This window comes from Leucoraja erinacea, chromosome 29, assembly GCF_028641065.1.
Source record: "Leucoraja erinacea ecotype New England chromosome 29, Leri_hhj_1, whole genome shotgun sequence".
NCBI lineage: Eukaryota > Metazoa > Chordata > Chondrichthyes > Rajiformes > Rajidae > Leucoraja > Leucoraja erinaceus.
This window is the reverse complement of record NC_073405.1, coordinates 5,761,361-5,774,446: the sequence shown is the minus strand read 5'-3', so window position 1 is coordinate 5,774,446 and position 13,086 is coordinate 5,761,361. Positions and strand designations below refer to the sequence as shown.

General features: G+C 42.0%; 1 protein-coding gene across 1 annotated transcript in view; it reads right to left on the bottom strand.

The window, feature by feature from the left end:
- Nucleotides 1-3,192: 3,192 nt before the first annotated feature.
- The window catches only part of mfsd14a2 (major facilitator superfamily domain containing 14A2), a 33,278-nt gene continuing 23,384 nt past the window's right edge, over nt 3,193-13,086 (bottom strand). The window contains exons 8-12 of the mRNA XM_055658422.1: nt 11,811-11,882; nt 11,503-11,615; nt 9,064-9,161; nt 7,175-7,341; nt 3,193-3,577 (exon numbers count right to left, since the gene is read on the bottom strand). Coding sequence (XP_055514397.1) covers nt 3,365-3,577; nt 7,175-7,341; nt 9,064-9,161; nt 11,503-11,615; nt 11,811-11,882 — 663 coding nt within the window. The 3' untranslated portion in view covers nt 3,193-3,364. The remainder of the gene's footprint in view (nt 3,578-7,174; nt 7,342-9,063; nt 9,162-11,502; nt 11,616-11,810; nt 11,883-13,086) is intronic.

Below are 13,086 nucleotides of genomic sequence, written 5' to 3'. Positions count from 1 at the left end.
CAATTTAAAGTGGCATTTTTGTTGAATGTGTCAATGTTACATCATGGTGCTCTGGTACTCGGTGGCAGGCAGCTTTGGACCTTCGTTGGATGTTCTTTCATTGTTTCTTTCTCTTGCCACATGCACCATTAAAAAAAAAAAAACAACTTCCAGCTTTTGGATATTCAACAGGGGATCATTTTTAAGCTTCTCGTATGGGTATGGGATGGGCTTATGTCATCTGAAAATTAGCTGAAACCTGTTTATAGTCATCAAGGGTCTGGTGTTATGATCGAGTCAACAGAATATTGCACGTAAGACTTCATTTAAAAGCAGTGAGGACTAGAACATTATGGGGATGCGCAAACAATAGTGCTGCCAAAAGATACTTCATGACAGCACATTATTCAGTTTGATAGGGACTCCTCACAAATTCCCATATCCTACTAATAACATTACATTACTGATAACATCAAATAGCTTTTTTTTTTTTTTTTAAATACAGCCAAAGACTTTGCTGACTCATTGAAGGCAGTGGTGCATTTCATCATCCATGTGTGCTTCCACTGAGAGGAGGTTACAGTATGTCAACAAGGAGAGAACACATAAATGTTGACCAACCATATCGCCGAGTCAGTGATTTCTCCCCATTTCCCATAGACATACACCAACTAGCCCTTCAGAGAAGACATACATCGCTAGTTTACACAAAGGCACCCTCAAGCTCCCCATCTCTCCAATTCACTTAAAAAAAGCACAAAGTGAAAAAAACAAGTATAGTTGCCGTAAAAAAAAAAGTTAATTAAATAATGGCACATTAATAGAAGAACCAGATGCTGGAGATGGTGGTGGCACATGGCAAAGAGCATTGAATTGGAAGTGGGAGATGGCTATTCTGGAATGGGTTAGAGCATTTCCAAAAAGGAAGCCTCAATGATTACCGAATCGGCCTAATTCCGTTGCCATGCTGGAAATACCCGGCATCTTGTTTCATTTACAGGACGTTCGTTCACAAATGCACATGGCATCCCTGGTAATTCTGAATTGCCAGTAATCTGGTTGACCAGTGGATCACTGAGCAGCTTATATTTTATAAGCCATGCACACCTGCTCACAGCTCACTAAAATGGCAACGTTCATCACGAGAGACAAAATTGCTGGAGAAACTCAGCAGGTGCGGCAGCATCTATGGAGCGAAGGAAATAGGCAACGTTTCGGGCCGCACCCGCTGAGTTTCTCCAGCAATTTTGCCTACCTTCGATTGTCCAGTATCTGCTGTTCCTTCTTGAACGAGGAGCAAAATATTTGAACAAGGGAACATAAAAAAAAAAAAGAGGTGAGTGTATGTCCTTACCCAACAGCTACCTTGCAGCAGGGTTATGTTGGTAACTGAAAGAGACTCAGGCTGGATTTTCCTCTCCACCCAAACTCTAATATGAACAACTTTGATGATTAACCCGACAGTGTGAAACACTACCAGAGACTTGTATAGCACAGTTCACAGGAGTATGCCAAAGATGGCTCACACGAAAAAGCCATCTGGTGTCTCATAAAACTGTCATCCAACTTTTGTCCTCAGGCCGATATATCTTGGCTGTAAAAATCTAAATCCTATTAGAATTAAGCAAGTATCATGATGGATTGTTCTTAAAATACAATTAGGGACAGCATATGGTTAACCAATTACAAATCTTCCTCGAAAGGCTGCCCACTGGGATAATGCTCCTGCCTCACCTATGTCCTACAAATGTGATGGGCTGTGAAGGGTAGGTACAGTGAGTGAGCGCAGGATTGGGAGAAATTAGAATCATGAAATATTGTTCCATCCATGGTCCGTCAGCCACTTTAATGCCCAAGGGTGGTCATGTAAAAATGGTAAACTGGTGTGCCCGAGTCAACAAATCACCCAGTTCAGGATCTACTCATACTGACATTCATTGCAGTCTCCTGTACTTGCCTTTCAGAAATTGAACAGGTTTATTGTCAGGTACTAGACTAATCTCCATTTCTGCAAATACCTATCAAATAGGCAGATAGTGGTCAGCAGCTTCACCTGCCTTCTATCTCATCCTCTCCAGTTCTCAACTCTGTGATTGGGAACAGGAGATAACTACAAGAGAAAACTCACCAGGCCTGGGGGGGGTGGGAGATTGCAACCATCACGTGGTCCGCCCTGTTTCGACGAATGCAATCAACCTGGTGCGCACAGTCAAATAAGATCAAATAGAAGATGTCCTACAACTTTAGGCTGTGCACGCCATACGCGAGAAGAAGAGACCAGGCCTGGAATGATGGTCGAGGTTTTTGGGCAGGAATGATGTGTTGTATACGCGCATGCTGACACTTAGCTTTATGGTCTTGTGCTTTAGCAACTAGGTTGGAAAGTGTGTCAAGCTATGGGTCTCAGTTCCCACATTAATTCAAATTGAATGAGTACCAATAACAAAAGGAGTGGCGGAAGAGGAGGAGATGAACACAGGAGTCCATTGTACCATCCAAATAAGAGGCAGTGACAAGAGACACTGGTTCACGTAAAAAGGTCCAAAGCGTTGGTGTAACTAAGCCTGACCGCCGAGTTACTCTGGCACTTTGTATCTTTTTTTTTTGTAAACCAGCATCTGCAGTTCCTTGTAACTTACAATGGTTCACATGCAGGTTTGTTGCTTTAAAACAATGTAAGCACTAGACCATAAAGCCAAATATCAGCAAACACATCGAAAGCACACGATTCCCATCCCAAACCTCTCCCCCTCCCACTTCCCCCACCACCCCATTTGGTTGCCTTTACATTGCTCCAAACCTGCAACATATTGCTACAGATATAGTAGTCATCTAAAACATGAATTGAGAATCACAATGACTTGCCTAATCTTGTCCAGTTAGAAGACTACATTTTAAATTGATCCTGTCGCTGTTCTCTGTAAATTCCTGTGGCATTACAACCAGCTTGCAGCCACCTACAAGATAATGGTGTTTTCAGGAAGCCCCAACAACAGCACTAATTAAAAGGAAACATTGAGGAGAGTAACATAGCAATTTTCCAGGCTACTGTAACAGACTTCTGGTGTCTTGCACAAGGCACCAACATAGGGCGGGAGCTAAATCCTGTACCCAAGTGATTTGGAGATCATACCAACTGATGTAAACAACCCAAGAGATTCCATACTCTAAAGAGCTAAACAGGTGGAGAACCAGAAGGTGTTATGAAAAGAATTGTTTTTTTGTTTTTTTTTAAAGAAACATTGAATTAAAAGACAGAACTTTCAATTGGAAAAACTCGCAGGAAGTATTAGGATGTCCGAAAGGAAAACCTTGGGTGGGCAGCCACATCTGATCTCCACGTCCCGTCCATCTTGAGCTGTGCTAGCTGGCCAGCTCTTTGCCATTATACACAACTGTCTTGTAATAAAGGCTCTTTTCCATCGGGGCTTGTGCTCTGTGGGCTGTGGGGGTGACCCTGGGACCCATTGCTGTGTTTCTTCCAGCTGCCAGAACGCAGAGGGGGGCCACTATGTTCGGGGATGAACAAGGCAACCAGCAGAGAAAGCAATACTGAACATGCTCCAAAGAGAAAAGGAGGTCCTGGGATTATGGTGCTCTGAAAAAGAACAAGGAGAGATTTAGTAGCAATAGAAAATGTTGGCTGATTAAAACATTTAACACAAGGACAGGTTATCTTTGAAATATTTTAAGAACTTCACTCAAAGCAATAGGTCAATATGTTTAAACATTTCATTTCAATGGAGTCACAGGGAACAGCAGATACTGGAATATAAAAAATTAAAAAAAGACAGTGCAGGAGTAACTCTGGGTCGTGCAGCATCTCTGGAGAACATGGATGGAATGACAGGTAGACAAAAAACGCTGGAGAAACTCAGCGGGTGAGGCAGCATCTATGGAGCGAAGGAATAGGTGACGTTTCGGGTCACCTTTTCCTTCACTGCATAGATGCTGCCTCACCCGCTGAGTTTCTCCAGCATTTTTGTCTACCTTTGATTTTTCCAGCATCTGCAGTTCCTTCTTAAACATGGACGTAATTACTGTTTTTTTTATTTCAATGCTCTTGTTACTTCATGTGTTTATCAGCAAGCAAATGAGCAAGCAAATGATAAGCTTCCACAATTATGACAACTCCTTGTAATTTAGAGATCCTGGTTTGAAGTACTGGAAACAACAACGACTTCATAATGCAAAATGAGCTAGCAATTTAAACAAGTTATCTATCTCTCACGATTACAATGCAAATTATCTGATCTGACAGTGGTGATGATTGAGCAAGAAATAGAAGACAAAACACTCGAACCTCTTGCGTTCAAACTGTTTAGGCCCCAAGCTTCTCAATTACCTCCACAAACTTCTCTGCCTCTTTAGTATAGGAGCAGAGAGGTTCTACTGCAGTTGTACAGGGTCTTGGTGAGACCACACCTGGAGTATTGCGTACAGTTTTGGTCTCCAAATCTGAGGAAGGACATTATTGCCATAGAGGGAGTGCAGAGACGGTTCACCAGACTGATTCCTGGGATGTCAGGACTGTCTTATGAAGAAAGACTGGATAGACTTGGTTTATACTCTCTAGAATTTAGAAGATTGAGAGGGGATCTTATAGAAACTTACAAAATTCTTAAGGGGTTGGACAGGCTAGATGCAGGAAGATTGTTCCCGATGTGGGGAAGTCCAGGACAAGGGGTCACAGCTTAAGGATAAAGGGGAAATCCTTTAAAACCGAGATGAGAAGAACTTTTTTTCACACAGAGTGGTGAATCTCTGGAACTCTCTGCCACGGAGGGTAGTTGAGGCCAGTTCATTGGCTATATTTAAGAGGGAGTTAGATGTGGCCCTTGTGGCTAAGGGGATCAGGGGGTATGGAGAGAAGGCAGGTACGGGATACTGAGTTGGATGATCAGCCATGATCATGTTGAATGGCGGTGCAGGCTCGAAGGGCCGAATGGCCTACTCCTGCACCTAATTTCTATGTTTCTATGTTTAGAAGGCTTATGAAACACTTTTGACATAATTTTCAGTCACCCGTCCCAATTTGGTGATAATGAACAGAATTACATTCAAACTTGATTTATGTGTATAAGTGAAAAGATCCCATAAAAATGCAAATTGTTGTTGCACCTCCCCCAATTGTGGTTCCAGTCGAACATAATATCAAAAGATGGCAACACGATCAGATAAGGATCTTTCCAAAGCTCTCTACTTGGGACCTTTGCATGTTCCCCCTTCTCAACTATTTAACCAATTCTCTTTCAAAGTTCTTGTTGAATTTGCTACGCAATTTCCAGATCATAACAGCACACTTTATTAAAAAGACACTGCTGTACGCCATCACCAATCTCCTTACAGCCATTGAAGTATTCAGTGGTATGATAAAGGCATAAAATAGTTATCCTCATTTCATCCTTTGCCAAAGGTGAAACCTCGGTTCTGCTGCCAATTCTCCTCCCTGAGGGACTAATTACTTAAATACTTCCTTATTTCAGAATTATTACACGATTTGAAGCTGCCCTCGGGCTCCTCCTCCTTTTTCCTTTCTTTCCCCCCCCCCCCACCAGTGTGAAGAAGGGTTTCGGGCCAAAACGTTGCCCATTTCCTTCGCTCCATAGATGCTGCTGCATCCGCTGAGTTTCTCCAGCATTTTTGTACACATATTTTTGATGGATGGACAGGGAGGGGGCGCGCGTGTGTGTGTGTGTGTGTGTGTGTGTGTGTGTGTGTGTGTGTGTGTGTGTGTGTGTGTGTGTGTGTGTGTGTGTGTGTGTGTGTGTGTGTTCGTGTGTGTGTGTGTGTGTGGGTGGTGTTTTGTGTGTTTTTTCGTTCGTGTGTGTGTGTGTGTGTGTGTGTGTGTGTGTTGTGTGTGTGTGTGTGTGTTGTGTGTGTGTGTGTGTGTGTGTGTGTGTGTGTGTGTGTGTGTGTGTGTGTGTGTGTGTGTGCACAAGAGCCAATCATGTGAATATGGATGAGAATTCAGCACTGGACCATTACATCTCAGCAGTTTCCTTGCCATACAGTTAAGTGACTCACATTTGAGTCTGAAGAAAGGTCCAGACCCAAAACGTCACCCATCCTTTTTTCTCCAAAGATGCTGCCTGACCGACTGAGTTACTCCAGCACTTTGTGTCTATCTATATGCGACTTGCGTCATTTTAATAATGATAAAGCAGGATGTTTGACAAAATTCAAGCTATATGTACTTTAAACATTTTTTAACAGCTTAAGTGTACTAATTACACAATACCCACTCCAAAATAAAATATTGAAGATGCTGGAAATCTGAAGTTAAAAAAATTGAATTATTAGAAGCACTCAACAGGTCAGGGAATATTTATAGGGAAAGATAAACAGAATTTATCAGAACAGTCAGTTGGAAACAACTTTGTTTCTCTCTCCACAGATGCTGGCCAACCTGGTGAAGATTTACAGCATTTATTTTTTTGATAACATTGTTGCTAATTTTTTTTTAAATTTAAGGTTCTTAATTTCAAATTCTTACATTTTTTAAATATCTTTTTGCAAACATAACTATAAACGTAATGGTAATAACTTTTAAGAATTGATTAGATTTGAGTTTGCGAATGTCAGAAAATTCTCCTAATATTTTTGACAAAAATAAACCAGGGGACAAAAGAACAATCTCAGTTTCTTGACTTCCCATTTTTAATATTATGTTAGTACATGGTTTCAGCATTCCCCCCCATGACTTACTTTCAAGAGTAGGGTTCTAAGGGTTAGACACCATACGCCAGTTGAGGCATTAATGGCGTCCTACGAAGTACAATTTGGCTTTTGTACTTCACTACGTTCCAAGCAACCCCTTAAAAAAAAGTACTGGTTGACGGTGCAGTGGTACAGCAGTAGATTCTGCTTCAGAGCACAAGAGACCTGGGTTCGACCCTAACTAGGGGTACTGTTTGTACAGAGTTTGCACGTTCTCCCTTTGAGCGAGTGGGTTTTCTCCGGGTGCTCCGGTTTACTCCCACACTCCAAAGACATAGAGGTTTGTAGGTTGATTGTCTTTTGTAAATTTTTTATTGTCCCTAGTGTGTAGGATATTGCCAGTACTGTGATCACTGGTTGGCGTGGACTCGGTGGGCCGATGGACCCGTTTCCATGCTGTATCTCGAAAGTCAAGTGCAGCTCAGGGTGTTATCCGACAAACTCATGCATACAAAAAAAAAATGTCTTTCCTTACCTCATCAGTGGGATTCTGCATGTTTCCTTTTGGAACTTTACCAGGATTATCAACATCTCCCATTTCATTCAGTTCCACGTGGAAAAGGTAGAATACAAATCCGTACAGTGCTGGACCAAGACCATTGCAGAGCCCACGGATCCCCGTAATCATTCCTTGTACAACTCCTGCAGAAACAGGGAACGATCAATTCATATCGGTGCGATTGCTTTCTTCTGAATGAATGAAAATGCACTTAGTTAAATAAAATTAATTTAATCTTGGAGTCTTCGCAATTGATACTGTCCCAGCAATTCTCAAAATTCATATTTTTGGTTCTTCTACTCACACCCTTGATACATAATAGCACAGGTAGATAGGGCCGCACGGTTGTGCAGCAGTAGTTTTGCTGCCTTACAACGCCAGAGTCCTGGGTACGATCCTTACCACGGGTGCTGTCTGTACAGTGTGTGACCACGTGGGTTTACCCTGTGCTCTGGTTTCCTCCCACATTCTAAAGACATGCAGGTTTGTGGGTTAATTGGGTTTTGTATATTGTCCCTAGTGTGCCTGATAGTATCCGGGTGACTGCTGGTCGGCATGCATTCAGTGAACCGAAGGGCCTGTTTTCAAACACTAAACCAAGGATATTTAGCCTCTCTAGCCTATTCTCCTGTTCAATATGATTATGAATGCTTAACCTACCTCCTTAAAACTAGTGCTCAACAAAATCCACAATCCCACATTCCAAACACATATAGGTTTGTAGGTTAATTGGCTTGGTATAAATGGAAATTGACTCTAGTATGTGTAGGATAGTGTTAATGTGCAGGGATCACTGGTCGGTGGGGACTTGGCAGGCTGAAGGGCCTGTTTCCGCACTGTATCTCAAAACTAAACTAAAGATGCTGTCTGACACTTCGAGTTTCCCGAGCAGTTTTGTTTTTAAATCCAAAATATCTAGGATACAACTTAGCATTGTGTAAAATCCAGGTCATTATGTTACAAACAAAGAAACGACTGCATTAATGAAGGTGCAAAGGATAGTTAAGAGGTTACTTTTATGATTCAATTAGACTTTATTGTCACATGTACCTAGGTACATTGAAATTCCGAGTTTTTGCACACGGTCCGGTAAAATCATACAGCAGACTTCACCTAGGCAGCTTGTGCATGTCGGGTTGATTGCATTAGTCGAAACAGGGTGGACCACGCAAAGTCCCGCAAACCCTTCTGGTCTTCAGTCAAATCCCTGGAAGACTGACACCAAGACTGAGTGGTGCAGAGCCTGGAAAGATGTCAACACCAACAACGGAGAGGTCATCACAGATCCCACAGTGAAACCACCGGGATTTGACCTCCATCACAAGCAATGGCTAACCCTGAACAGAATCCGCACACCGTCCATGCAAGAACAGCCCATCACCTGCATAAGAGGGGGATGACAGACAGTCCTGCTTGCGACTGCGGACATCCAGACCAGACCATCCCACACATCATGAATGAATGCTCACTGAGGCTTTCCCCTGCTGGCATCAAGGCCATCCACCCAGTAACTGATGCTGTCCTGGCCTGGATGTCTATCCCTGATCTACAACTTTAGGCTGTGTAAGCCAAACGCAAATGATTCTAGCACCGACAAAGTTTCAAAAGTTAAACTTGTAAATTGTTATGAGAAAAAATTCAATAAGCTCAATGTGTAGGAAGGAATTGCAGATGCTGGTTTATACCAAAGATAGACATAAAGTGCTGGAGTAACTCAGCGGCAGCATCTCTGGAGCAATAAAAGATGGGTGACGTTTCGGTTCAAGACCCTTCTTCAGACTGAAAGTGCTGAGATGCTGCCTGACCCACTGAGCTGCCCCAGCACTTTGTCTATCATGGCTCAGAGGCAATTGGAAAATCCCTACCTTGCTGATCTGGGTCAGCGTTCCGAGAAACAAGGGCACTGACAGCTGGGAAGGTGATGCTGGACATGGCAGCCACGGCTCCTGCTGCCCACATCATCCTGCAAAAACAACACACAAGCAGTTAATGTGTGAATAGCAAACTCGGGGACAACGAGCCAGTGCAGCTTAAGCCCTCCATTGCCTAGAAATCTGTCCCAAGCAAACACTTGTATCGATACTTGACTTATTGCACATTCTTCCAGTCATGTAATAAAACCTACTCGCACTCCAAAAAACGTTTCAACACAGATTATGCCTATAAAACTATCATGCTTCACCAACTGCTACCGCCAGCATCACACATAGAACACATTAGTCTAGAAACCATTCAGAAGAAAGCAATCATTAACAAAATCTCCACTTATTTGGAAGTTTATGTCTTTGAAACATTCTCACTGCTGTAATTATAATTTCGAACTTCTCCAATACTCTGCATGTAGTAATGGAGTACGTTAGAATATATTTAAGCAAGCTAATTGTTCTGTTTACACGGTTCAACCAACAGTGGTTCACCACACTAAATTTACAACCAGTCAGCTGTGACTTAAACCTACTAACACCTCAAGGTTTTTAGTTGCCATGGAAAATGGGAGTTAGTAGCTTCGCTCGGTTCTTTGACCTTTGGAGAGAGGGTTAGGAACAGGTGGTTCTGGCACCAAGAAGAAATCAGATGTGAAAGGAGAAGAAACAGAGCGGGCAATCTGAGGAGGAGAGAGCAAGTTGCACATTGAGCAGACTGCAAGAAATCAGCGTTGTTCTGACATTAAAGTAGTGGTGGAGAAGCATTTCGTTCATGGGGAATGTAGAGAATAACACCGTTATTTGGCGCCGCTCCTTTATTCAATACAATTATAGGTAATCATCTACATCAGACAGTGGCACAGCAGTAGAGTTGCCACCATACAGCGCCAGAGACCTGGGTTCAATCCTGACTACGGGTGCCGTCTGTACGTTCTCCCTGTGACCGTGTGGGTTCTCTCTTGGCTCCTTCCACAAGCCAAAAAAGCACTTGTTTTTAGGTTAATTGGCTTTGGTAAAACTGTAAAATATTCCTTGTGTGTAGGACAATGCTAATGTACAGGGTGATCAGTGGCCGGCACAGACTCAGGGGGCTGAAGGGCCTGTTTACATGCTGCATCTCTAAAGTCGAAAATATTTCCCTCTGAAATACTTCAGCCGTGAGACATTCTTAGATCTCAGTACTCCTCGATCGCACATCTTTAATCAACTTTAAATTTAATTGCTTCACCACCAGACAGTCATTCCTTTCGCCACAAATGCCCAGACCGTAGAAATAAAATCTCTTATGAACTTCACTTTCTGGCTTTGACATGGTCCTTAAAATCTAGATCTTTGACCGACCATTTGGTCTTCAACTCTAACATATCCTAAACATTTTGGCATTTTAAAGTCCCTACATTTTAGTCGTCAAGTCAAGTCATGAGAGATTATTGTCATGCGTCTCATGTAGGACAATGAGATTCTTGTTTGATTTAAACATTACAACTGAAAATAAATCAAACATCTCTTCCATTGAGAAGAAATCTCAGCCTCTCCAGTGTCTTCACCTAATTGATATCATGCATTTGATATTGTTCCAACCAATACATTTTTACAACACTAAAGTAAATACAATTTACAATACAGCTCATTTGTCCTATCAAAACTGTGCAGCCACTGAAGAGCTATCCCATTAATTTAATTTTGTTTAATGTGTGGATCTGCGGAGCAAGTTTTTTTTAAACACAGAGGGTGGAGGGGGGGCCTGGACTGTATTGCCTGGGATGGCAGTAGAGGTATATACAATAGTAATGGGCAAAAGACTTGTGTATAAGCACATGGAAATGCAGGGAATAGAGGGATATGGATCACATGCAGGCAAATGAGATCAGTTCAACTAGGCATTATGTTTATCACATACATTGTGAGTCTCAGGGCCCACTCCCATGTTGTATTGTTCTATGTGTTTAAGAAGGAACTGCAGATGCGGGAAAATCAAAGGTAGACAAAAATGCTGGAGAAACTCAGCGGGTGCAGCAGCATCTATGGAGCGAAGGAAATAGGCAACGTTTCGGGAAGGAAATAGGCAACGTTTCCTATTTCTTTCGCTCCATAGATGCTGCTGCACCGGCTGAGTTTCTCCAGCATTTTTGTCTACCCTGTATTGTTCCATGTTTTGTGTTCAAATTTACAGACCTATAATCTCCTCTAAACCATCTCTACCAAATTCCAATAATTTTATCTTAAATGTATAATATACATTATCAAATATTTCCATTTACTATTGAGGTCCTGGAGGTACAACTGATCATTCTTTGCACCCACCGCACAGCATTTTCAAACTGCTTTGTTATAAAGGGAATACTGGCTAAACTTCAGAGAAAACAAACAGAAACTTACCAGGGCTGGGACCCAAAACCATACCAAGCCAGCTGAAGAATTTGGAAGCCAAGTCCCAGGAGAATAGTGTTCTTATGACCAATTGACCTCATCAGGACGCCAAGCACCACAGTCTACAATTCCAATACAAGAAAAATGAACATTTGAGCAATAAAAGACAAACATTAGTTTGATAGAAAATTAATCATTCAATGTAATTCCCTTAGAGTCATATTATCTTGTTCACCGCTGGATTTAAATATTCATGTAAATGGATCATGTTAAGCACAATGCATTAAAATATTCTTCTAGGAGCCACATATACTTACTTGAGCTAAAATGGAAAGGATTCCCACAACTGCAATAAAAGCAGCTACAGTTTCGGAAGAAAATCCTATTACCTGGCAATAAAAGAAAAACACAATAAACAGAATGTCTGTGTGCTTAAGGAAATAATATAGCTTCAACATACTTATAGCAATAAAATGACAATTTGCATGCAGCACAATGCCTTACCTTACCATCTGGTTAACATTCTTAACCAATTTATTCAATTTTCTCTTACATTATTGCTACATTTCCTTAAATGCACATGATTCAGCTCATCCACTCCATACAATTAAATTCCACATTTTAATTAATTTCCTATACTGACATTACAGGAAGTCACACTACAATCAGGACTCCTGTCAGTAAAATTAAACAGGACATCAGAAGATGCACCAGAAGATGTTTGGAAGCCAAATAATGAAAGTAACACTACTTTTACTATCTTGCTATTAAATGCAATCCACATTGGACATTGTTTTCCCCTCGAGCAGCAGCTCCCAAGAGCCCCTGCCTTATACTTCTGAAATCTGTTTCCCAGTTTCGAGAAAGCTAACCTCAAGTCTTTGCATAACTACTTGAAGTTTACAGCACTAGGGTCACTTTGCCCAAATAGTTTCAGTACAGACACTTGTTGCACATGCTTATTTAGTTTAGCTTAGTTAAGTTAACAGATACAGCACAGAAATAGGCCCTTCGGCCCATTGAAATACAAGCCAACTAGCGATTCCCAAACACCAACACTATCCTCCACAAACTAGGATCAATTTACAATCTTACCAAAGCCAGTTAACCTACAAACCTGTACGTCTTCGGAGTGTGGGAGGAAACTGGAGATCCCGAGAAAACCCATGCAGGGGGGGGGGGGGGGGGGGGGGGGGGGGGGGGGGGAGTACAAATTCCGTACGGACAGCACCCATAGGATTGAACCCGGGTTGCTCTACCGCTGCGCCATCGTGCAGCCAAAAGGTGCCAAAGGTCTAGTGTGTCCCCCTCTACATACTCATAAAAATGAAACACTTTTGGATGCATTTTACAGATCCCACCCCATCTAAGCACCTTGCACTAAGGCCATCCATGTCAATATTAAAAAAGCTAAAATTCCCCATTGCTACAACACTATTGCTTTTCACCTCCCTAGAAACCACCTATACATATTTTCTTCCAATTCCACACAATTACAGGGAGGCCTTTAGTATTGACCTCAATGCGATTGTCCCTCTTTATTCCCAAGCTCTACCCACAAAGCCATCCAAGATATTCTCCCGAGTACTGCTG